Source organism: Eleutherodactylus coqui, chromosome 1 (assembly GCF_035609145.1).
Source record: "Eleutherodactylus coqui strain aEleCoq1 chromosome 1, aEleCoq1.hap1, whole genome shotgun sequence".
Taxonomy (NCBI): Eukaryota; Metazoa; Chordata; class Amphibia; order Anura; family Eleutherodactylidae; genus Eleutherodactylus; species Eleutherodactylus coqui.
In genome coordinates this window covers 477,310,873-477,334,780 of record NC_089837.1, presented here as the reverse complement: position 1 = coordinate 477,334,780, position 23,908 = coordinate 477,310,873, and the positions used below count along the sequence as shown (strand labels likewise).

The 23,908-nt window shown below is 42.9% G+C and overlaps 1 protein-coding gene across 5 annotated transcripts in view; it reads left to right on the top strand.

Annotated features, from left to right (window-relative positions):
* The window catches only part of RBMS2 (RNA binding motif single stranded interacting protein 2), a 124,239-nt gene that overhangs the window by 66,772 nt on the left and 33,559 nt on the right, over window positions 1-23,908 (top strand). For 3 of the 5 annotated variants that reach the window (XM_066594044.1, XM_066594042.1, XM_066594045.1), the window contains exon 2: window positions 9,089-9,261. In XM_066594044.1, the coding sequence (XP_066450141.1) occupies window positions 9,089-9,261 (173 nt within the window). The remainder of the gene's footprint in view (window positions 1-9,088; window positions 9,262-23,908) is intronic. The other 2 variants (XM_066594043.1, XM_066594047.1) reach the window with 1 other exon arrangement.

The following is a 23,908-nucleotide window of genomic DNA, read 5'->3' as shown; positions in this document are numbered from 1 at the left end:
ATATACTAAATCCCAAGAGATTATTACATAGTACAATGACAGTGCCCCTTTAACATGGTGGACCTCAGTCTTCACTGTCACTTGGGTCAATTATTTATAGGACTTAAAGTGGTATTCTTCCTTCAACCTTCATGACCTATCCATAGGACTGCACCTATCTCAGGTAGTGGCCTCCAGCCTATCTGTATGCGATGTATGACTTCTATGGGAATTACAGTAGCAGTGTAACTCATCCATGCTCAGCGGTTTCCGGCTACCTTGTATACAGCAGTGCTCGCATCATGACTATGTTTGGCCGAGATGGCAACAACTCCTCTCTGAGCAGGAGTGGATTCAGAACTTTGAAAACGACGGGGAGGAATTTGTTAGCTGCATGCCCCAGATTTCAAAGGCCACACATTCAAAACCACTTCTTATAAAAATAACTAGTTTATCTACCTGGCATTGCCCGAGCATATATCTTTCTATATAAATATTTTCTAATGGTATTTGTAACGTTTCTGGTAGGCTGTTTCTTAAGGTTTCTGTAGCCCTTATTGTAGTGCCTCTTATCCACCATACTTGAAGTTGGGCCTCATGCTGTTTTGTGGTTTATGACACCCTTGATGTACTAGATGTGTCTTTCTCTCTTTGTATGTGCGTCTCATGTTGTTCTGGGGTCTCTGCAGCCCTTGATGTCCTGGCTTTTTCTCTCTCTTTTTGAATTCTGGCCTCATGCTGCTGTGGCGTCTCCTCAGCCCTTGGTGTAGTGGCTTTTTCCCATAATAATTGAAGTCAGGCCTCATGCTGTTCTGTGGTTTCGGATACCCTTGATGCACTGTCACTTTCCTTCTCTTTTTGAATTCGGGCCTCATGCTGTTCTGAGGTCTCTGCAGACTTTGATGTCCTGGCTTTTTTTCTCTGTTTTTGAATTCTGGCCTCATGCTGTTGTGGGGTTTCTTCAGCCCTTGGTGTAGTAGCTTTTTCCCATAATAATTAAAGTCGGGCCTCATGCTGTTCTGTGGTTTCTGATACCCTTGATGCACTGTCTCTTTCCTTCTCTTTTTGAATTCGGGCCTTATGCTGTTCTGAGGTCTCTGCAGACCCTGATGTCCTGTTTTTTTCCAGCTCATTCTTCAATCATTTGTCATGTTATTCGATTGCCTCACTCACAGTAATTTTACTTTATTTGCTTTCGGCTGGACTTGTCCAATGGGTTTCTGTTTTTTCGGAGGCATTCAAGATCCACCACATATCTAAATTGTTCACCATATTGAATCACAAAGCATCTCATGTTACTATAGATTGTACAATAGGCCACCTTTATTGGAACTGTGTAAAAAATGGTTTGTTTCACATAGCAACCAAACATCATCCCTTGAGCTGCTCTAATAAAATGAAAGCTGTGCTGTGATTGGTTACTATGAGCAACAACTAATTTAAGTTGCCCTACAATATAACAACCCTCATATGCTCTAGATGATGCCATTGGCTACATTTTTTCAACTTTCAGCTGTCTATATCTTCTCATACCGCGGGTTTGGTCTGTAGGGAGGGGACGTGATCGCCCTGTCCTGACAGATTTATGTTTGCCACAAATCTATCCAGCTCATAGCCGGCATAAGTTTCTGTGTAAGTACCAAGATTCACGTGTTGTATGAAGAAGCAGGCACCTCTTCATAAATTAGGCGCATCTTGTGTCGGTGGGGGTCATATTAAGACCAGCTTTAGAAATGCCAGTCTTTATAAAATTTCCCCTATGGCCCTACGATACCCTTGAACTTGCTAGAGAACTGAACTGGAAGTCTTGTCATTGTATCTTTAAGGTAGAATAACCTAGCAAACTTCTTTCCTTCTACAATAAAGGATATTTTCCCGAAAACTTTTGATTGGTCTTGTATTTTGCTGTGTGGGTGGAAGCCTCAGGAAAAATAAAAAAAAACGTACAAGCTCTGTCCATATTTATTTGCATTCGCAAAACAACAGTGCCAACCACTGAAACATGGCACTTGTGCCCTCAACTGTAGCAAGCTAATGACTAAACACAGGGTGACACCAGCCATCTGCTAAAAGGCTCCAGTTGTTTTGCACCATTTACCTGAGACATGGGAAGTTACGGGACATTTTCCTCCTTCTTGTTGGGCAAATTATCTACAAGCTTCTTGTTGTTCGTTAATCTGTTCTAGACGCGACAAAAAAAATATTGCACCAAGAAGGAGAATCGAATGAAACTTTATATGTGTGAATATAATGGTGATATAAGTAGGTGATTACAATATTAGAGCGCAAGGATAAGTTTATTTGCAAAAGCCTGTCCAACTCGAAAGGAGGCCCTAGTACTCTGTTGGGCCACCTCTAGCCTAGATACATGATGATATGCGGACGGGCATGGAGGCATACAGGCCAAATGCCTGTTGGAAGCCCTGCCATGAGGGGCAACACATATGGCCACAGGATTTCCGGCACATATCGCTGAGCTGTTAGTATCCCTTGATCACTACTAGGGGTGACTGACTCTTGTAGGCCATGGCAACCTAGATCATCATAGCAGTGGGGCAGTTTGTCGCTCCATAGCAAATGCAATATAGAATTACTGACCGTGAGGCCTCCATTCTCAAAGATGACCCTCGTCGGCTTCCAAGCAGAAATTGGAATCATTGCTAGGGACGATATGGTACCAGTCTGTCGCAGTCCATGTTTGTCACTCACAGCACCACTGCAATCGAAGGTCATGACACTAGAGTGCTAATGGCAGGACACCAAATTTATTTCTCCGAAGCCAAAGGTGATCTGGGCAGAAACAGGATAATGAATGTGCCACCTATGTCTAAATAGTGGACAACGAAACTGTTGGATCTGCTCATGCTTGTTGGCGGATCAAAAGATCTTCTCTACTGGTGGTCAGTCTGGGCCAGTTTACTGTGTGTGTGCCCTCACGTACCCACTGTTCCCAATACGTTCTAACAGCTTGGTCAGAATGGCGTACATGGTGGGCAATTCGTCAAAATGACCATCCTGCTTCTCTCATAACAATGATGCATCCCCTTTTCAAAAAGTCTGTTAACTGAGCAAAATGTCTTCAAGGGCGTCGTTGAGGTGTCTAGGGGTCAACAATCTCTCAACAAGAGGTAGACTACACAAACGTAGATCCTCAGAGCCTTTTATAAGGCAATGGGGGAAGCACTTTTATGGTGTCTGGTGGCAAGATCCCATGTCTAATCATACCGCAACTGTAACCATTTACATATCTGCCTGAGACATAATGTAGGCCAAGTTTTGCAGCAATCCGACATTTCTATTTGGGGGCATTATGTGTGTTTGTCATTGAGTATATATACTATACATTGTTAGGCAAAGCGCCCACGTCACAATGTATTGACATATCAACAATGAAGGCATTAGAAGATTTCACATTGTATCTGCATGTACCAGGATACATTAGAAGCCATATGTTCACATAAGTATGCAGCTTCTATGATAATGATGGTTTGTGCCCGGCTAATATATCTGTTGCTATAGATTTGCCCTTGGTGAGGACAAGGGACACCAACACTGCAGCTAGAGAAACAGCTGACCCTTGCAGTTCCTAACGTAATGAATTCTGATTATACGCCGTTACAGAGGCAAAGTTAAAACTGCAGCACACAAGACACAAAGCCAAGCATATCTGTCACACCGTGCACCCCCTGAATACTCTTAGGGCCTCCTCCTGTTTTCAATGGGAATTTGGGCCATAATACATACGGCGTACATATGGCGCAATATTTTCCACACACGGTTTTTTAGTAAATGTCGGAAAAAAGAAGGGACATCACTTGTTGACTCGTAGCATGTCAAACTGCAAATCCACTGCAGAAATCAGAAAGGGTCAGTCCCAAATTTTTGCTGCAGATTCCGCAGACATGCTACCTTTAGAGAAAGTTAATGGAGATGAAATGACAATCAGCGGAGATCAGATGTGCCACCATTGTCACTTTATTTGTCTTTATCGTGTAAAGCCTTTCAGATATATTATTATGCACAATGATGGTTTGTGTTGGTCTTCAGCCTATTTATTGGCCTCTGAAATGGAAGATTATCAGCAATTTTGTTGTGGCTGCACCATAATCATGTGAAGGAAGTCTTTCCACCGAGATGGCTGCATGACAGTGTCGGGGGATGGTGGAGGAGATCATAAGGACAGAGCTTAGAAAGCCATTATTACCGAGTGCTGCAATTCACTCTGGGTAAATATTTTGCTCTTAGCAGGGAGGGGTAATGAATGAGCTGCTGCTCAGATACAGGACAGAGAGATAGCTGTGTAGTATTCAGTAGGCGTGGTTATGCTACACAGCCTCTAAAAGAGGTGGAGCTGAGCATGTGCAGGTTCATGAGAGGTTCAGGGACTTAGTAAGATGTGTGTTTATTGTTTTGTCATGCACAAAGGTTTCCATAGCCTTTAAGGTCTTTATAGTGCCCCGTCTGATTGCAGAATTACATTTATTTTTGCAAAACTACTGAATCCAAGTGTTTTACAGATTTTCTCACTTGTGTAACGTTTGGGGGCTAACAAATGCCTAGATACAATATTTGCATTGTCCTACATAGGAAATTCTTGGCAGATTACTGTTTATACACTAAAACATTCTGCCAAGTAAAATTTTTAAGCATGTCCAATAAATGTTATTTCTTAAACAATCGCTTTGTTGCCATAGGTACACGGATTATCAGCACAAATGTTAGTGATCTTGGTTATTGGTTGTGTTGGCAGAACCTTCTGTTCGACATAAAGACAATGTTACACAGTAATCTGAATATCTGCTGTTTTGTCAATGTATGGAATATACTCTAGATTATGTATACGGTATAGAAAATGCCTCTTCCAGGACCTGTCAGCAATCCTACAAGGCTTCTTCTACTGACAAGCTTTCCATGTTGTTAAGTGAAGTCCCTACACCATTTCACAGAATTTGATGTATGGACTGATAAAGGGCTGGGTGGTCTAGGGGAAAGAAGGTTTCTGCACCGACATAGAAGGGGGTTCTTTACTGTAAGAGCAGTGAGACTATGGAACTCTCTGCCTGAGGATGTGGTGATGGAGAACTCACTTAAAGAGTTTAAAAGGGGCCTGGATGTCTTTCTTGAGCGATACAGTATTATATGTTATAATCATTAATTACTTCAGAAGGGTTGTTGATCTGGGGATTATTCCGATTGCCAGATTGGAGTCGGGAAGGAATTTATTTCCCTTAAATGAGGAAAATTGGCTTCTACCTCATTGGGTTTTTTTTGCCTTCCTCTGGATCAACATTGGGGGGTAATCGGCTGAACTGGATGGACGTATGTCTTTTTTCAGCCTTACACACAATGTTACTGTGTATGCCCATGGTGTCTGTGCCATCACTTTTACCGCCGTCCGGTCTGGTGCCTATCGCAGATCCTCCACAGCTCTTCAGTGGGATCCTGGTTTGATCCCTGGTCTCTGCTGGCAGTAAAAGTGCAAGCACAGCGAGGGCACATGACGATGCACATTGGCTTCGGTGACAGGTGTTGGACCCAACACGATGGGCAGTGTTGCTGTCCTATAGTGGGTTCACTCCAGCCTCCCAGCAAGCCTCTAGAGTGCAGGAGAGCACGTATAGCTTCTATCCACATGTGCTCCCAGCCGGGTCTTTGTCCGTACACCAAGCACTGTGAAACGGTGTACGGACTGCACTTGGCAACAAGGAAAGCCTGCCAGTAGAAGAAGCCGGCAGAAAGTGCTGCAATGGAACTTCTGAGATTTTCATCAGGATAGAGGCAGATTTTGGTAATAACGCATTACTAGTTTTCTTGATGGCTCATTTACTGTTGATATGTAGAAAAAAAGTTTAGTTGCTCTTTTAATATTTGCATCTAAATGCAATTTGCGCGGTTCTGTAACTTAGTTTTTCTCTTCCATTCACCCAGAAATTAATAGTCACCTTTTATCCTAACCAGTCAAGAAAGTTTTTATCTTTGTTCTACAGCTTAAAGGGAACCTGAAAGTAGGATTATTAAAAAGAAAAAAAAAAACTTGTTATTTGTATAGCGCTGATTTATTCCGTGGAGCTTTCAGGTAATTTATTTATTACCCCCCACCAAGCTGGGTACTCATTTTACCAACCTTGGAAGGATGGAAGGCTGAGTTGACCTTGAGCGGCTTCCTGAACCATGCTGGGATTATACTTGCAACCTTCAGGTCGTGAGCGAGAGCTTAGGACTGCATTTTTGCTGCCTTAGCACTCTGCGACACACGGGGCTCTTATATATATTATTAATGTAAAACCACCGCCCTAGCGCTATTCAGCATCTTATAAGTATGTCACGCATGTATTTGTATAAAAAGCCTTTTAGCTTTACCCTCAAATCTTACTTTCAATCTTTCATGTTCTGTATGAATGTAAATTCTGCTTCTTGAGTAACTCAGGCCATGTCTTCCTCGCTCCAAGTCAATGCGCCATCACAAACAAACCAACCTTCCCCTCCTGCTCACTGCCTCCCCCTGTCTCTTGACATCAGCACTTGCAGTGCTGAAATTTCATATATGCACTGTGTGGCCCTCTATTCACGTGCTCCGGTGAAGTTGAGGCGCCGACTGCTCTGCTTGTGCCGGAAGACGTGAGCAGATGGCTGCATGGCGCATGTACAAGATTTCAGCACTGCAAGTGTTGATGTTAAGAGTGATGGGAAGGCGGCAAGCAGGAGGCAACAGTGTAAGACAAGGTTTTGCATACAGATACAAATAAGCAATAATTATTCATGCGGAAATATGAGGTTTCAGTGTCTTGAGTACTTTTGGTTGGATTAACAGTTGGAGAAGAAACACATGAGTATAAGTGGATCCTTAGAATGTTATATCGCATCAGTACCTCTCAAGTCGCTGTTCTGTATAACTGTGATTACTTTATATAGATATGGTTGTCTTTTAACCCTTTCCAATCCAATTTGTATCCTGTTTTTTCCTTGGGGGCTTACTCTTTTTCTGCCATTATACAATGGCGCTATATGCTGGCTAAAGCCAGTACTGCATGAGGCGACACGTTGGATAGGCTCCGACAGCAGAGCGGCTGGCAATACAGTAAGAGAACCCCCGACATACGTCTTCCAAGATCAGAGCTGTACAGCCTTAAATCATAATGTCTTCACACGTCAAACAGTGGATTGGAAAGGGTTAAAGATGTGGAACTGCCACCCTCCGCCACTGGTACTGAACTTGAGGGCAATATATACATACATGGCACAAGCAATACCTTACATATAGGATGTGAGAAATGTTCTTGCTTTTAAAAAAAATGTATGCCCACAACCATAGACTCTTTTGAAGTTTCCTTCTGTATATAGATAGTTGCAAACCCATGAACCATCAGGAAAAAAGGCTAAACACCCAAAGTGTTGTGATATCATGGCCACTATATACATTAATCTGCAAGGGGTAGCGTCCACATGGAGGAAATGATGGAGACAAGGATGGAAGTAGTGTGGTCACCCCACCCAGTTGGGACATTTCAGTAGACTTCTCCATTCCTCTAGCATGATCGTTTATGTATTTGCAGTATTGTGTAAATGCTGCAAATTGAGAATGCTTCCAAAAATAGACATTTTTTTAGCATGTTTTTGTCAATTAACAAAATGCGAAGCGATTGGACAAAAGAGAAATTGAAATCAAATCAATATTTTATGGGGCCACCTTTTGCCTTCAAAACAGCATCAGAGATTTTGTCGGATTACAGTGTATGATTAACCAATTATACCAAACAGGTGATAATGATCAGCATTTTCATATGTAGGTTGAAATATAGTCATTAAAGGGGTTTTCCAGGGAGAATGCCATTGATGAACTATCATTAGGATAGGTCAGCAATAGTTGATCGGCTGGGGACCCCCAAGATCAGCTGGGTGGGCGCATGCGCCGCAAATACACAGAGGTCAGAGCGGAAGCCTGCATGCTCACCTCCGTGTAGTGGCCGACGCTTGTAATTGCAGGCACGGCTCTGATTGAAATCAAACAGAAGTAGCACTCATTCATTTGAATGGGTGTGTTCACGTGTTTTTTTTTAGTAGTCAAGTAAAAATAATTGCAGCATGTCCTATTTTTGTCAGATCTTGGACACAAAATAGTGCATACCAATGTGTGGTGTCCCGCGCATCGGACAGCACACAAACGGGATGTCCATGTGCTGTCCAACCCTTTTTCCTTTTTCAGCATCTGTGTGCATGCACCCTAGAGAAGACAAGGAGTCCTGGAAGTGATGACATGGCCCCACAGAACCCTGATCTCAACATCATCCAGTCAGTCTGGTGAAGAGACAGAAGGATTTGAGCAAGCCAACATCCACAGAAGATCTGTGCTTAGTTCTCCAAGATGTCTGGGACAACCTCCCTGCCGAGTTCCTTCAAAAACTGCATTCAAGAGTAACTAGAAGAATTGATGCTGTTTTGAAGGCAAAGGGCGGTCACACCAATTATTGATTAGATTTTGATTTGTCTTGTGTTCATTCACTTTGCATTTTATGAATTGACAAAAATTAATTAACACTTCTATTTTTGAAAGCATTCTTACTCCGCAGCCTTTTTTCACACCTGCCTAAAACTTTTGCACCATACTGCATATATAACAGATAAGTTCCAAAGAAACTATGGTTGTGTACATGCATCATTTTTTCCCCCCATACATATTGATTGAAGATGTCGGGTTCATCTTCTACGCTAAGGATGATTGCCCGTTTCATGGAATTGTCTTGATTGCATACAAGGCATCTAGAGATTGCTATCGTGAACCTGATTGGCTTAATCTAGCTTTTTACACGTCATGAGAAAGTAGGCTTTATGGAGAAAACTGACAAATACTCGTTAAAAGCGGCCAAATGTTGGTTTTAGCATTGGTGTGACATAATTATTGTTGTTACGAATGTAGTTCGGAAACTGTTGGTAGCAGAAAGAAGTTGTCATTAAAGCCATATCAAATGTTCGAGTTGATGGGATTCGGCTTACGCTAAAAAAATGGATGACTTCATTTTCCAATGAGCTGGAATGTTCCCTGTGTTATGTACTGGTGCTGCAGATCAAAGTCTTTCGATACTTAAAACTTTCCTTTGTATTTGTTTTCCAGCAGACCTATGTTTCATCAGCACAGCATATGGCTCCTCCTAGCCCTAGTAATAGCAGTGGTGGCGGAGAAGGAGGAGGTGGCGGAGGTGGAGAACAGCTGAGCAAAACCAATCTCTACATCAGAGGTCTTCATCCCAGCACCACGGACCAAGACCTGGTGAAGCTGTGCCAGCCGTAAGAAAAATTCATATTCCCTAATCAATAGGTTTAAATGAAAAGTTTATATAGCGAGACCCATTCACTCTTCCTAGGCGTTCGTTCACGTGCTCTTGCAATATCTACAGATCATGAGATACTTTTGTAGAGGTTGGGCAGGAGAAGTAAATAGGATTCAGATATAGGCTGCAAATAACACTGTTGTAAAAAGTTTTGCATACAGTTAAAAATTGGCCCAAATCTCCCAAGTTACCATTATACTGATAAACATACACTTATAGACAAGAGGAGGCTCTAGTGCCCTGTTGGGCTGCCTCTAGCCTGGATACATATAGATACGATCAGGTATACAGACTCCATATGTTATCCTGCGGTACATTTGCCCATAGATGTTGCACCTGGGCCTCTAGATCCGGCACACTTGTACGTTGCTGAAGCTGGCATCTCGGCAGTTCCCATAAATGCTCTATTGGTGATAAATTGGCCAATTGGACAGGCCAAGAAAGTGTGGAAACCTGACAGAGGCATTCCTGGGAAACCCTCATTGTGTGGGCGAGCATTATCCCGCTCAAAAATGTGTGTTGGGAGCGCTTCCATGAGAGGCAACACAAGTAGTCACAGGATGTCCATCACATGTCATTGAGCTGTTAGTGCCCCTCGTACCACTACTAGGGGTGACAGACGGTCATATGCAATGGCTCCCTAGGTCATCACACCAGCGATTGGGGCAGTGTGCCGCTCCACAGCAAAGGCAGGATTGAAGCTCACCACGAGGCCTCCACATTCGAACATGACCGTCTTTGACTCCCAGGCAGAACCTAGATTCATCACTAAAGACAACACGCTTCCAGTTTGCAGGTATCCAAGTTTTATTTAAAAGGGGACTTGATTTCTTTCTGGAGAGGAAGGACATTATAGGATATAAATCTTAGGTTAATTGTTAATCCGGGTATACAGGCAGGTAGGAACTATTAGGGGTTGATCCAGGGAACAGTCTGATTGCCATTAGGGAGTCGGGAATTAATGTTTTCCCCAAAAGGGTTAATTGGCTTCTGCTCTTGGGTTTGTTTGCCTTCCTCTGGATCAACAACACAGGAGGATAACAGGCTGGACTAGATGGACATTGTCTTCATTCGGCCTTACGAACTATGTTACAATGTATGTTACTATCACTGCAAAATGAAAGAAATAGTGTTGGGGTGTAAATAACAGCACATATAATGAGTGCCATGACACCAAATTTTCTTCTGCGCCTATAAATGGTTGAAGATTGAAGTTTCCGCCAATGTCTGGATGGTGAACAGTGAAACTGTTCGATCTCCATGTACTTGTTGCCGGATCAAACAATCCTATCTGCAGGTGGTATTTGTAGGCCGTCCGTTCGGAGCCTGTTCCCTATGTGTACATGTCCTCATGTAACCACTGTGCCCATCACCTCCTAACAGCTTAGTCAGAAGGCCTAGATCAGGGGTCCCCAACTCCAGTCCTCAGGGACCACCAACAGGTCATGTTTTCAGGATATCCAATGGTAAGAACACCTGTGGCAATGTCTGAGGCATTCACAATTATTATATCACCTATGCAATACTGGGGAAATCCAGAAAACATGACCTGTTGGCGGTCCCTGAGGACTGGAGTTGGTGAACCCTGGCCTAGATAGCAGACAAATTCGTGGAAATGACCATCCTGCTTCTGTCATTCCAATGATTCGCCCCCTCTCAAAGTCTGTTATCTTTAAGTGTGTTGTAGAGGCACGTGTAGCAGTCAACGATCTCAACTAAACGTAGCCTCTGAGAGCCTTTTTATAGGGCAATGGGGGAAGCACTTGTTCACCACAACTGGAACCATTATCTGCCTTAGACATAACTGCAGGCCAAGTTTTGCAGCAATCCGTCATTTCTATCTGGTTGCATTATTTTCTTTGTCGATGAGTGTATATTTGCGGAGCCCGTAAAGGCAATGCCAGTATCCTGCTCACTTATTTTTGAATAGCTTGTATTGCCATTCACAGGAACTCCTTCCCAGTTTTTCTGTTGCCTCATGGACATTAACAATCTGACACTGTCAGACTTGGCTCAGTCCATTGCCATGCGCTAATGAGAACAAAAATATTAAAACAAGCTGCTTGTCTTGGGATTTGCCCATGCTGTGTGGGTCATTGATGCCAGCCTTGTGCTGTGTGTTGGACTCTGGTTCTCTTGTAGCTGCTGCTTTGAGGACTTTTTAGAATGGCAAAAGAAAAACCATCTTCTGGAAGTGCCACAGATATAAAGATCTACATTTAGTGATGTCTGACAATCAGAACAACGTTGTTGAAATGTCTTTCTCATCGTCACAGTTTTTCACGCGTTGCTGCATGTTTTCTCAGAATTCAATAGGCTCTAAACATGTAGGAAAATAACTTAAAGGGAATCCGGAAAAGATAGACCCATTTTACCCATGTTGTTTTTATTCTCAAACACTGGTGTATTTCAGAAAAAAAAAACATAGAAGTCTGACTTGGCGAAAAAATATAGAAGTCATAGCTTTCAAGTTGAAGGGGCAGACCATGCTAGGCGCTCCCTTCCTGTGTCACTAAGACTGACAGCTCCTCTCCATGCCTTAGTATAGAAAGAGTGCTGTCAGTCGATGATGTGATGGGGAGGGCCTGCCGCGGCCCATCTCTGACTCTGAGCTCTGTTCCAGCTGAGTGGATTCATCGTACCCATTGTTTGGGCAGCATGAAGCAAGTAGCAGGTTCATTTTAAGAAATTGAGCACAGCTTATTCTTGATGAGAGCAACTATGGAAGACCAAAAGGAAGGCAGAGGTAGAACTCTAGAGTGGGGCCTTCAGCAGTTTGGGAGACATAACTCTCCTTTTATCAAATCATCAAATGGTCAACAGTGAACAAAAGTAGCCAAAAATAAGGAAAGCCACAGTAACAGAGATGAAAGTAATGAAGCCTTTATTCACCAGGCAGCCAGGCACATTTTTGCTCCATTCAGAGCCTATTTTCAAGCTTCCTAAAGAGCATAGGGCTCAGGTCACTTTCTCAGCCTTTGACAATTGTCTGTTTTTACACAGTGCTGTTGAGCAAAAATAGTTTTTTAAAGGATACTAACTTTTCAGGCAACTTATGCTCATCTAATAGCTTGTGTGTCTCAGCAGTCTTGCAATATGCTTTCATTAAAACTGTTTTACTACTGTAAATCAAGGCTGAAATGAAGCTCCTCTTCAATCCACTGCCTGTTGTTAGTCATTCAGTTTCTCTAGCAACTGGGACATTAGGACCTTTCATAGCTGTGGCGGTGTGGCTGTCTTCACAGGCTCAGCTCCCGTGCACTCACACAGCTCTCAAATCCACAGTCAGTGTGTACACAATCTCTGCCTCTCTTGCTGTTCTATTTACCTAACCTGCTATGTGCACTTGTCTTTATGTTGTAGGCATTACATGTGTCTCCATCTTGTTGTGCAGAATTCTTATTAGATTGCTCTTTATTAACTGTTTTACTAGGTCTTATTTGTTAGAATGGTCTCAGCACATACAGAACTATCTTGAGATCTCTATATATACACTCTATATAGGTTGTGACCATGCAAGCACATAGGACCTAGTAAAGCAGCTAATAAAGAGCAATCCAATAAAAATTATACTGCTTTGGAGACAACAAATTGTGTAGTTGCAAAGGGGCTTGATGTACAACAAATTAGAAACATATAATGCCCACAATGTAAAGATAAGTGCACATAGCAGGTTAGGTAAATATAAGATCAAGAAAGGCAGAAATTGTGAACGCACTGACTGCAGATCTTAGAGCAGTGCAAATGCAGGAAGCTGAGCCTGTGAAAACAGCCCGTCACCTATAGCTAGAGAAGCTGAATGCCTAACAACAAGCAGTGGATTACAGTAGGGCTGAACTTCAAATGTAATTTACAGTGGTAAAACAAAAAATAGAATGAATATTGCATTATTGATGAGGCTATTAGATGAGCATACCTTTTCTGAAATCTTAGTGAGTTTTTAAGGAGTAAAGATGGATATTCACATTAGATACAGTAGAAACAGTTTGATGGTGAACAACTGTTGAATGAAAATTGTCTGGTGGACGATCCTTATGCCTATGAAGCCATATACATTTTCGTCATTGGCAGTTGCAGTTGTCCAAAACTAGCCACACATTGTGAATGACACTGGGCAACAGTCAATCATTCTGAGAAGGTTCTTTCATGGAAAGATCATTTGTGGACTACCAATAGTTGGACCAAAATGTTAAATAGGTAACTTCTTTCCAGAAAATGACAGTCTGTCAAATTGTCGTTAAATTTCACCTGATTAACAATTGTTTTGCTCGAAAATGTCTGTGTTGATCAACTCTAGACTAATGTGTTTAAATCACATCACTCATGTAGCTTCTTTTAAGACTGATCTGGCCAGTTTCTGGAAGAATGTCCTTCAACCCAAATAATGAACTTTACTACACCCCTAAAGAATTTTCTAATATGATGCTTTTGGCTTTGATCAACATCCTCTGGACCTTGGCAGCTATCATTGATGGCCTCAGCTACAAAATGTGTACAGGAGAATATCAAATATCCTCTTGTAGCGTTTGAACATAATAGGATTCCCTCAGCCTCAGTAATCCTTAGTCTACAACTGAATAGCTGAACCTGAAGGAATTTCACAATTAGAACTGGCTAACGTCCTGATATTGGACAAACTGAAGATTGGCTTCAGGATCTGAGAGAGCGTTTTTTTTTGCATCACAATCTGGAAATGATCAATATGTTGAAACAGTTTTGCAAAGTACGCAGCAAAACAACATTGTCCCCGTGTGTGACCTTGGTCAGTGTGTAGAAATATTTTGAAGGGATTCTCTATCGTCTATAGAGTTTAACAGGATTGGGCCCCTCTATCGCGGTTACTGATTGTGTTTTTATTGTTTTAGTCGTGTTTTATATCATGAAGCAGAGTAGTTTGTTTGCGTTTCCATGAACTAAACTCATCTCGAGATTTAGCACTTTGTAGCACAGTAGGACAGACAGAATAAAACTGTCATTGTTACCTTAATGTTTTTTCTTTCCAACTTCTATACGAAAGAGGACAACAACTGTCAAGGCGTGGCGACGCTGAGAAAGAAATTGGGTCCAGGCTCACATTACGGTGTCGATCCTGTCCATGTGACCATGACGTTGGCGCATGGACCCTGTATTCCGGTGTTGGGCGCCAACCTGTTAAAGTTCACATGTTGTGTGGGGTTTGATTGGTCAGTAGGGAGGTGGTTTCCCTCTGTTGGCCAATAAACTATAATTGCAGTATATATATATTTCGGCCTTTCCGTTCAAAGGGCTTTGGTTATTCCTCTGCTTGGTGGAGTTGTGGTCCATTCCACGTCCTTCTGGTGTCATCTCAGTGTCAGATAAGTCCACGCTTTTTATGTGGCTTCTTAGTTCTTAATGCCCATTTACACTGAGCGATGGCCGCTCAAAAATCGCTAAACAGCGAGCGTTTGAGCGATCATCGTTGCGTCTAAATGCGCGTCCATCATGCACTTATCATGCACGATGGACTGATCGTTAAATTCAGGCCAACCTAAAAATCGTCGTTCAGCCTTCTCAGCAGTTCTCCACGGAGAGTGCTGATAGCAGTGTTTCCCATCGGAGAACAATGGAAATGAAAGCAGATAAGAGCCCTCAGGTTACTAACTGCTTTCAGCTAAAGGCTTTATTTGCACACTAAATTGCTATTAAGTAGCTGAGTAGCTACTTAATAGTTTATGCAAAATGATCGCTTAAAGCTGTCACTCAAACTGTCGTTTGAGCGATCTTTGATGCGCCTTTAGGTGATTATTGTTATTTACAATTGTCACCCCTCCTTTTACCTACAAGATAGCTCCCAGGTTCCACATGTGAGGTCGCCCTCGTCAGGGCCATCGCTCTGCTTTTAGGAAGGCCTTTCCCATACTAGTTAATAGGATCATATTTTCTTTCCCCCCATTGCTTAGTTTAGTTTCTAACAGTCTTGTCTTCCAAATTAATACAATGTAAAAAAAAAATGGATCCATTTTTGTTGCCTTTTGTTTTTTTTTTAACCTGGAAACGCAATTGCAGTAGTCTGTGCTTTTGTTCCAGTGTGAAAAATGGAATGGAGATGGAAAATTGAGAAACAAATTGAAACAGAAGATCTTCAGTTTTAATACATTTCTACGGGCAGGAAAACAAACTTTTTCTTTGGTGCTCACATGATGGAAAAGCTAGACGGAAAACAAAACTCTTACAGATCCATATTATCCCTGCAGAGCCACTTAAGGGTAAATTAAGCATTACAAAATGACCATTTGAATCCATGGGTGGTCTGTGTAGGACAGGACAGGCCCCCCAGAAAGGGAGACACTTTTTGTATCTACCCACTGGGAAACATCACATCACAATCACATCGCATGACATGCGAGTGCCATGCGATGTCTTTGAAGATCCCATTGAAAACAATGGACAAGGCGTTCTAAGCGAACTCCCAAAAATAGGACATTCTGCAGTTTTTTTCCCCTCGCAGAGACGCTGCAATGAAAAAAAAAAAAAAGAAATCGCTCATTTGAATGAATCTATTCAAAAGAATGAATTTCATATTCATGTAAGTTTTCTGCGCATCGCACAAAACTCACGTGAGAATATCGTTTCTATGAATGTGCCCTAATGCTAGTTTCACACGGGCGACGACAATATTGGGCCATGATTCACGGCCTGATATCGCACTTTCTACCATGTGAAAGCCCCGTGGATGTGAGGCATTTTCATGTGAAAGCAGCCTCGCATCACTGCGGGGAAACCCTTCATCCCATTACTCTCAATAGGGCGGCAGCAGCGCTGACCCCATTGAAAGCAATGGGAGCACCCTGCGATCCTCTGTGACAGCAGCAGGGGATTCTTAAATCTTCGAGGGGAATCCATTCACTCCCGCCGTGTATGAAGGGATTTCCCCGTCGTATCTAAAGAGATTCCCCTGCCGCTGCTGTCCTCTGCAGCAGCAGAGGATCATGTTGTTTTCCCATTTCTTTCAATGGTGCCGACACTGCTGCCGCCAGCTTCATTTAGAACAATGGGCAATATCACAGGAAGATAGAACATTATGCGATGTGTTTCTCGCATAGCATCGCAGTGCCATGCAGGAAAACATCGCTAATGTGTATGACCCCATTCAAATGAATGGGGTTCATATTTCGCTCAACGTAGGCACCTGGGAAAAGCCCCAGTAACGGGGAATTAGTCATCTAGCAGCTGTCAATGTAATATTTCTGGAAGCTTTGCACCCTTGCTTTAGACCTAGAAAGGGTCTGCATGCCAATGCGCCATCTATTGCCCCCCTTTCCACCCAGACAAACTTCAATATAGCGGATTTAAGGCAACTGAAAAAGTGTACCAGTGGAATCATAGAAACTATAGAGTATATGTACAGGTAATGGGGCAGGACATCCATTTTTATTGCATTTATCCATGGCCGTTGATCGTTTGAGGTCAAATCTTGAAGTGTTCTTTCCAGGAGAGGAAGGTAGTTCAGGGATACGTTAAAGAGAATGCCTGCCATGTAAAGGGAAAGTTACTCTTGAGATGGGAGACTTCCTGTGGTGCCAGAGTAAGCTCTTCAGAATTACTGTAATTTACTTTCAATTTCTCAAGTGGCCAAACCATTTGAAGCCCCTCTCAATGTAGAGGACGGAGATAGGAGGCTGTAAAACGTAATAAGTTATCTGTTTATAGCGCAGCCTTGCAGCATCACTCCCCTAACGCATTACCATGTATAGTCAGATTATTTTGCATCGCCTGGGCCAAGTATTCAACCACGATGACATAAAAGAGGGGCAATAATGAGCACCTGTGTTGTGTGCCATTGCATATTGGGATTGTTGGGGACAAGAGGCCATTGACCCTGACCTTTGCCATCAGATTATTGCATAATGCCAGTACATGATCTAAAAATTTGGGGCCCAAACCCAGTTGTAGGAGAGAAGTGGACACAAAACTACAATGGATGCAGTCGAAGGCCTTCTGCGCAATGACAGAGAGAAGACAAAGCATCAGAGATCTGACCCTCGCCTGCACTATGAGTGTAAATGTCTTATTCATATTGTCGTGGTGCTCATGTCCTGAACAAACCCTACCTGATTATTATGCATGACTGAGGGGAGAAGAAACGCTATCTTTTCTCCTTAGGGAGAGCACCTAGAAGGTGAGTGAGGAGACTCAGATGGCCATGCACGCTTCTCTGGGTAATATGCAAATAAGGGAGATGGAATTAAACCTCCACAGTGCCACCTATTTCAAGGCAGCGTTCCTTCAAGCCAAAGTCAGGCTCTTTATATAAGCCTTGTAACAATGACTGGGAATTTAAAGCAAAGCTAGACTCCATGTACAGACAACTGTTTCAGGGTATTTGCCCTTCATCAGTAAGAGTCTGGCTTTGCTAGTGAGAGGCCTGGGATGAGGGTCAGAAATGCTGTCTTTTCTCCTTAGGTAGAGCACCTAGAGGGTGAGAGAGGAGACTCAAATGGCCATGCATGCTCCTCTGGGTAATATGCAAATAAGGGAGATGGAATAAAACCTCCACAGTGCCAGCTATTGGAAGGCAGCATTACTTCAAGCCAAAGTCAGACTCTTTATACAAGCCTTGTAACAATGACTGAGAAAGTCAAAGCCAAACTCCATGTAGGGTAGAATAGGTGTTAATCTGTTAGAGTCTTGAAGAAAAGCTTGACATCCATGTTAATTATTGAAATGGACCGGTAGTTAGAGCATACCATGGGGTCCTTACCAGGTTTTGGGAGTATACTAATATGCATCTCGACAGACTGGGCAACAAATGAGGAATCATTTGAGACTGAGCTGAATACCTTCATCAGAAAATTTGAGGATAAAGCCACTAATCCTTTTACCTGCTAGAGTAGAACCAATTGCCTTGATAATCTTCCGCTCCTAAAAAGCCTTCTTCAAGTTCCTGGTGGGAAGAGCAGTTTCTTCCATGTCTGGCGAGATCTGAAGTAGCAAAGTTTCCGTGGCCATATCAGAGAGTTGATCTCTCAGATTATACTGTATAAGCTCGTGTAATACGAATAAGAGACTTCTAATATCTGCAAGGAGTCACGAGCAATGATCCCATTGTGTTTCTGAATCTGGTTGAATAAACCCTGTATCTATCTGAGCGAGGATGTAGGAGTCGGGCCATGAGTTTGCCACACTTCTCCATGTGTTCATAATGATATCACCAATATCTAACTTTAGGACAGAGATACTATTGATCTAATAAGGTCCATAGCATGCTACGCACCTATGGCAGCTCATCAATTATGGCTCTGGCCAACGAATGTTTGACTGAGCTGTCTAACTGGTGAATTTTTTTGGATGAGGGTAGAGACTTTAATAGTATTTTCTCTTTTTAACCTAGACCCATGTTTAATTAAGACTCCACAGATCACACATTTGAGGCCCTCCTACTGCGTGGTGGGGTCTTTCAAGTGTGTCTCCAAAAAATAAACAATAGTGTTTTGGACATCAGAGGAACAAATTGAGTCCTTTCAATAAATCATTAAGCCTCCAAGCGCGGTAAGGGTTGTTTAGCGATGGAGGAACATCGGGGTGTAGTCCGACCAATCATAATGTCAATAGATGCCAACATTGGTGGATTAGGAGAAAGAGATTGTTTAGGCTATAAGATGAATGCTTGCACCATATTATGACCCTCTCGTTAGCATGGTTCAACACAAATGTGGATTGATTTAACCAGGTGATATTTCTTTACTGCTAAGTGATCCAATTTTTGTGCTCTATTGCCCACTGGAGTTTGGCTGTCCTGTTTCTGTTATGTTTTTCCTTCATCACACAAGAAAACCCCATAAGGTTAGCAGTGTATGAAATCCTGGGCCCGGCTGGTCTAGTTCCTATGACCAGGCCTTGTTTGAAGTTACTCAGATTGAGCGATTTTCCCACTCTAATGTGAATTCACACTAAAACTGATGATCCATTGGAAACGTACTCACTTGATTTAATGCTGCATTCTGGGATCACATGTCTAATTTCTATACAGAGGAGCTGAATCATGACAGAGCCAGGGGGTCTCTTAAAAAGGGGCCATTCAGTCTAAGTCCTTCCTTTACAATTCCCATTCCATCTGAACCCACTTGTAGCTTTGACTCAAAAAAGTGCATGAAAAACTGCCAGAAAATAAAAAAATTGATTTGAAAAAAAAAAACTGCCAGAAAAACCACAGTTCTTCCTTTTTTTTAACTCTACCAGTTTTTCATGCACTTTTTTGAGCCAAAGGCTAGAAGTGGATACAAAAGATATGGGAAATATAAAGGAAGGCTCTATACGTATATTCTCTATTGGGTCCACGTGTGGCTTTGGCTGAAAAAAAAAGCATGAAAAATGATCACAAAAACCTTTGTGGCAAAATAGTGCCATGAATAAAACACCAAGGAAAAGAATAAGATCCCAGAATATTAGCGAATGACTTAAGTTAAGGGCATTACCAAGGTAACCTAATGAAAAAATTGCTAAAATAACACCAAAGACAGATTCCTTGTACCATACATCACTCACTTTGCACAAAACAGTGTACTAATTTTGACTAAACCATTCCTTTCACAGTGAACGTCATCAGAAAAAAAAATTATATATAGGGGCAGGGCTTATAACGACATATGATTTTACCTCCGTCGTTATAAAAAAAGGACAAGGCTGTTTTAAAATAGACAGGGTGCAGATTTTGACTGCTTTTCGGAGGTGGAAATAGTGCGGAATTTGACAAGTAAATTTCCACTGAGGACATTCTGCAGCATTTACGTCACTTGTAAAAATAACACAGCAGTAATAGTGACCCCCACAGTGGCCTCAGTAGTAATAGTGACCCCTACAGTGGCCTCAATAGTAATAGTGACCCCCACAGTGGCGTCAACAGTAATAGTGACCCCCACAGTGGTTTATGTAGTAATAGTGACCCCACAGTTGCCCCAGTAGCAATAGTGACCCCCACGGTGGTCTCAGCAGTAATAGTGACCCTCACAGTGGCCTCAGCAGTAATAGTGACCCTCACAGTGGCCTCAGCAGTAATAGTGACCCTCACAGTGGCCTCAGCAGTAATAGTGACCCCCACAGTGGTCCCAGCAGTAATAGTGACCCCCACAGTAGCCTCAACATTAATAGTGACCCCACAATTGCCCCAGTAGTAATAGTGACCCTCACGGTAGCCTCAGCAGTAATAGTGACTCCCACAATGGCCTCAGCAGTAATAGTGAACCCAACAGTGGTCCCAGCAGTAATAGTGAACCCCACAGTGGTCCCATCAGTAATAGTCAACCCCACAGTGGTCCCAGCAGTAATATTAAACCCCACAGTGGTCCCAGCAGTAAAAGTGACCCCCACAGTGGTTTAAGTAGAAATAGTGACCCTTAATGTGGCCTCAACAGTAATAGTGACCCCCAAAGTGGTTTTAGTAGTAATGGTGACCCCACAGTTGCCCCAGTAGTAATAGTGACCCCCACAGCAACCTCAGCAGTAATAGTGACCCCCACGGTGGCCTCAGTAGTAATAGTGACCCCCACGGTGTTCCCAGCAGTAATAGTGACCCCCACGGTGGCCCCAGCAGTTATAGTGACCCCCACAGTGGTCTCAGCAGTAATAGTAACCCCCCACAGCAGCCCCAGAAATAACAGTGACACCCACAGCGGCCCCAGCAGTAACAGTAACCACCACAGTTCCCCCAGCTGTAACAGTGACCACCACAGTGGCCCCAGTAGTAACCATGACCCCAACAGTGGCCCCAGTAGTAACAGTGAACCCAACAGTGGCCCCAGTAGTTATAGTGGCCCCAGCAGTAACAGTGACCCCCCACAGCAGCCGCAGCAGTAATAGTGATCCCCAAAGCGGCCCCAGCAGTAGCAGTGACCCCCAAAGCGGCCACAGTAGCAATAGTGACCTCTACAGTGTCCCCAGTAGCAATAGTGACCCCCACAGCGGCCCCAGTTGCAATAGTGAACCTCAAAGTGGCCCCACTACCCTGTTGCCCTGAAAATAAGAACTAGCAAGATTTTTCGAGGATACTTGAAATATAAGCCCTTCTTCAAAAATAAGCACTAGTTACAGGTAATAAAAAAGTCAATTTAAATAGTGTCCAGGCAGCTTTATGTGTAAAAAAAAATAAAATCTTTAGGAACAAAAATGAATATAAGATCCTGTCTTATTTTGAGGGAAACAGGGTAGCAATAGTGACCCCCACAGCGGTCCCAGTAGTACTTACTAATAGCATCCCCTACATCAGCCCTAGTAGTAATAGCATCCCCCTGAGACCCGTATACTTACCTCCTGCTCCTCGTTGAGGCGCTGCTGCGCCTCTGTTCAGAGTTGCTGCTGGTGCTGATCCCAGGTGCACACTGTGCACACATCAGTGTGTGTGTCCGGACACCTCCTCCCCTCTGCCCTTGCGGAACCAAGGAGGACACGTCAGGGGATGTGGAGGAGGATCCTGGGTGCACATTGACATCACAGTGTGCGTCTGGAGCGCCGCTGAGTGAATACTGACAGGGAAGCTGCGGCACCCAACCAGTATTCACTACCATGATGAGCAGCTGCTGGCATGCATGCCAGCAGGGAGGGATCTGCGTGCCGCCTCTGGCACACGTGCCATAGGTTCGCCACCACTGCTATAGGTTGTCTCATTAAAAAAAAAACAACACAACCCCATTGACAGAATGTTAAAGGGGTTTTCCGAGGAGAATATTACTAATGACCTATCCTTAGGATAGGTCATCAATAGTTGATGAGCTGGGATCCGTCGCTCTGGACCCCGACTGATCAGCCGTCAGCACCGCGAATACACAGAGGTCGGAATGCCGGACCCATGGAAAACCACTTTAATAAAGTTATGGCAGTCAGAAGATGGCAACAAAAAAATTTTTTTAAGATATTTTATGAAAAAAAAAAACTAAATAAATTTGGTATCATCATAATCCTACTGATCCATAGAACGAAGTTATCATGTCATTTTTGCCATAGTATGCACACCGTAAAAATAAGAACCCCCTCCTAAGAGATGGCGTAATTTTTTCCCATTTCCCTCCACTTAAAAAGTTTTAAAAGTTTTTCACTACATTATTATATGATACATTAAATAGCACCATTGAAAAATACAACTCGTTCCGCAAAAAAAACAAGCCCTCAGACAGCGACGGCGATGGAGAAATAAAAGTTAGGTTGTTTTTTTAAAGTGGGTTAGAGAAACCAAAAAAAATGGAAAATGGGAAAAGTGCCTTAAGGGGTAAAAATGTGGAAAACAAAGAAATGAATGGGATGGATGTTAGTAAATACGGAGTGTTTATTGGACATAGTCTATTTAGAATCATTTGTTCCTATACTCTTATGCGGATTTTTGACAGTCTGGAAGCAGCGGGCCATGTGAGAAAGGTTTGTGTCTGGGTCTACACTACGTATTATTATGAATGGAGTCTAATCTGTAATGCACACACACATACATATAATTATACATTCAGAGGATCTCAAGAGGAGGAGTTGTAGGAGGGAGACAGGGGGGGAGTAACTTCTGCCTCGTAACCTCATTTCACCCCGGCCAAGGAATGCAGTGTACATCCCCTGAGCCCCAAGGAGATCTGCACATGTCGCCCACAGACTGAGGGAATGTTGTTTGGATGAAGCAAGATGTTTGTAGGGGGAGAACAGGCCAGATGGGAAAGTGTGTGATGCCAGTACTCGCTAGTAGTGTAGGGAACGCCAGTACTCACAAAGTTCGGACCGCACTCACGTAATGTGTACTATAGATCCATAGTCTTATGACGGACACATCCACTGTGCGCAGCTTGACATTTCTTCCAGCTTCTAGGTCGTAGTGTAATTTGGAAATATCACCCCCAAAAAACGTAATGGACGTTGTGTACTATGTTTATTGTATATGTATTATATATAGAAGTAGATTATTATTAGGATTTATGCCTATAAATGATACTATTTGTCTCATATTTCGTTACAGTTTCTGTCATTGCTACTTTTTCACTATTTGGCTTAGAACAGTTGGCTCTTTTTTCCAGTATGTGATATTTGGTTTGTATGGAAGGAATGTATAACGTAGACTAAGGTCGGCATCACACAGGCGAATTTATGCGCGAACATTTTGCGTGCGCAGAGAACAGAACTTATTAATTTCAATGGCTTTGTTCAAAGGCGCGTATTTTTCCTGTGCATTTCGGTCGCGTAAGAAAAGGACGCAGCATGCTTTATTTTTCTGCACACGTGCCCACCCTAAATCCCCATTGAAGTCAATGGCGATGAACAAATGCGTGCAAAATACACTAGGAGGTGCGTGAACCATTGTGTAAAAAAAAGAACACATCTGAAGCTCATTAGACTAATTAACATTTCAATCTCTGCATACTTTTTTGCTGCATGCAAATGTACGTGTCTTGCGCGCGAAAAAAATACAGTAAAATTTGCTGAGGCGCATGCATTGTTTGGTCCAAAAAAATGCTGTGCTCATGCGCACGCAGATACGCATACACCCATGTGACGCTGGGCTCAGGCCGGATTCACGCAACTGTATTTGTGCACGTGTTTGACTTTATTCACATATGTGGATTTAGCGTGCGCATTTTGGTCGTGGGCAAAAAAAATACGCAGCATGCTCTATTTTT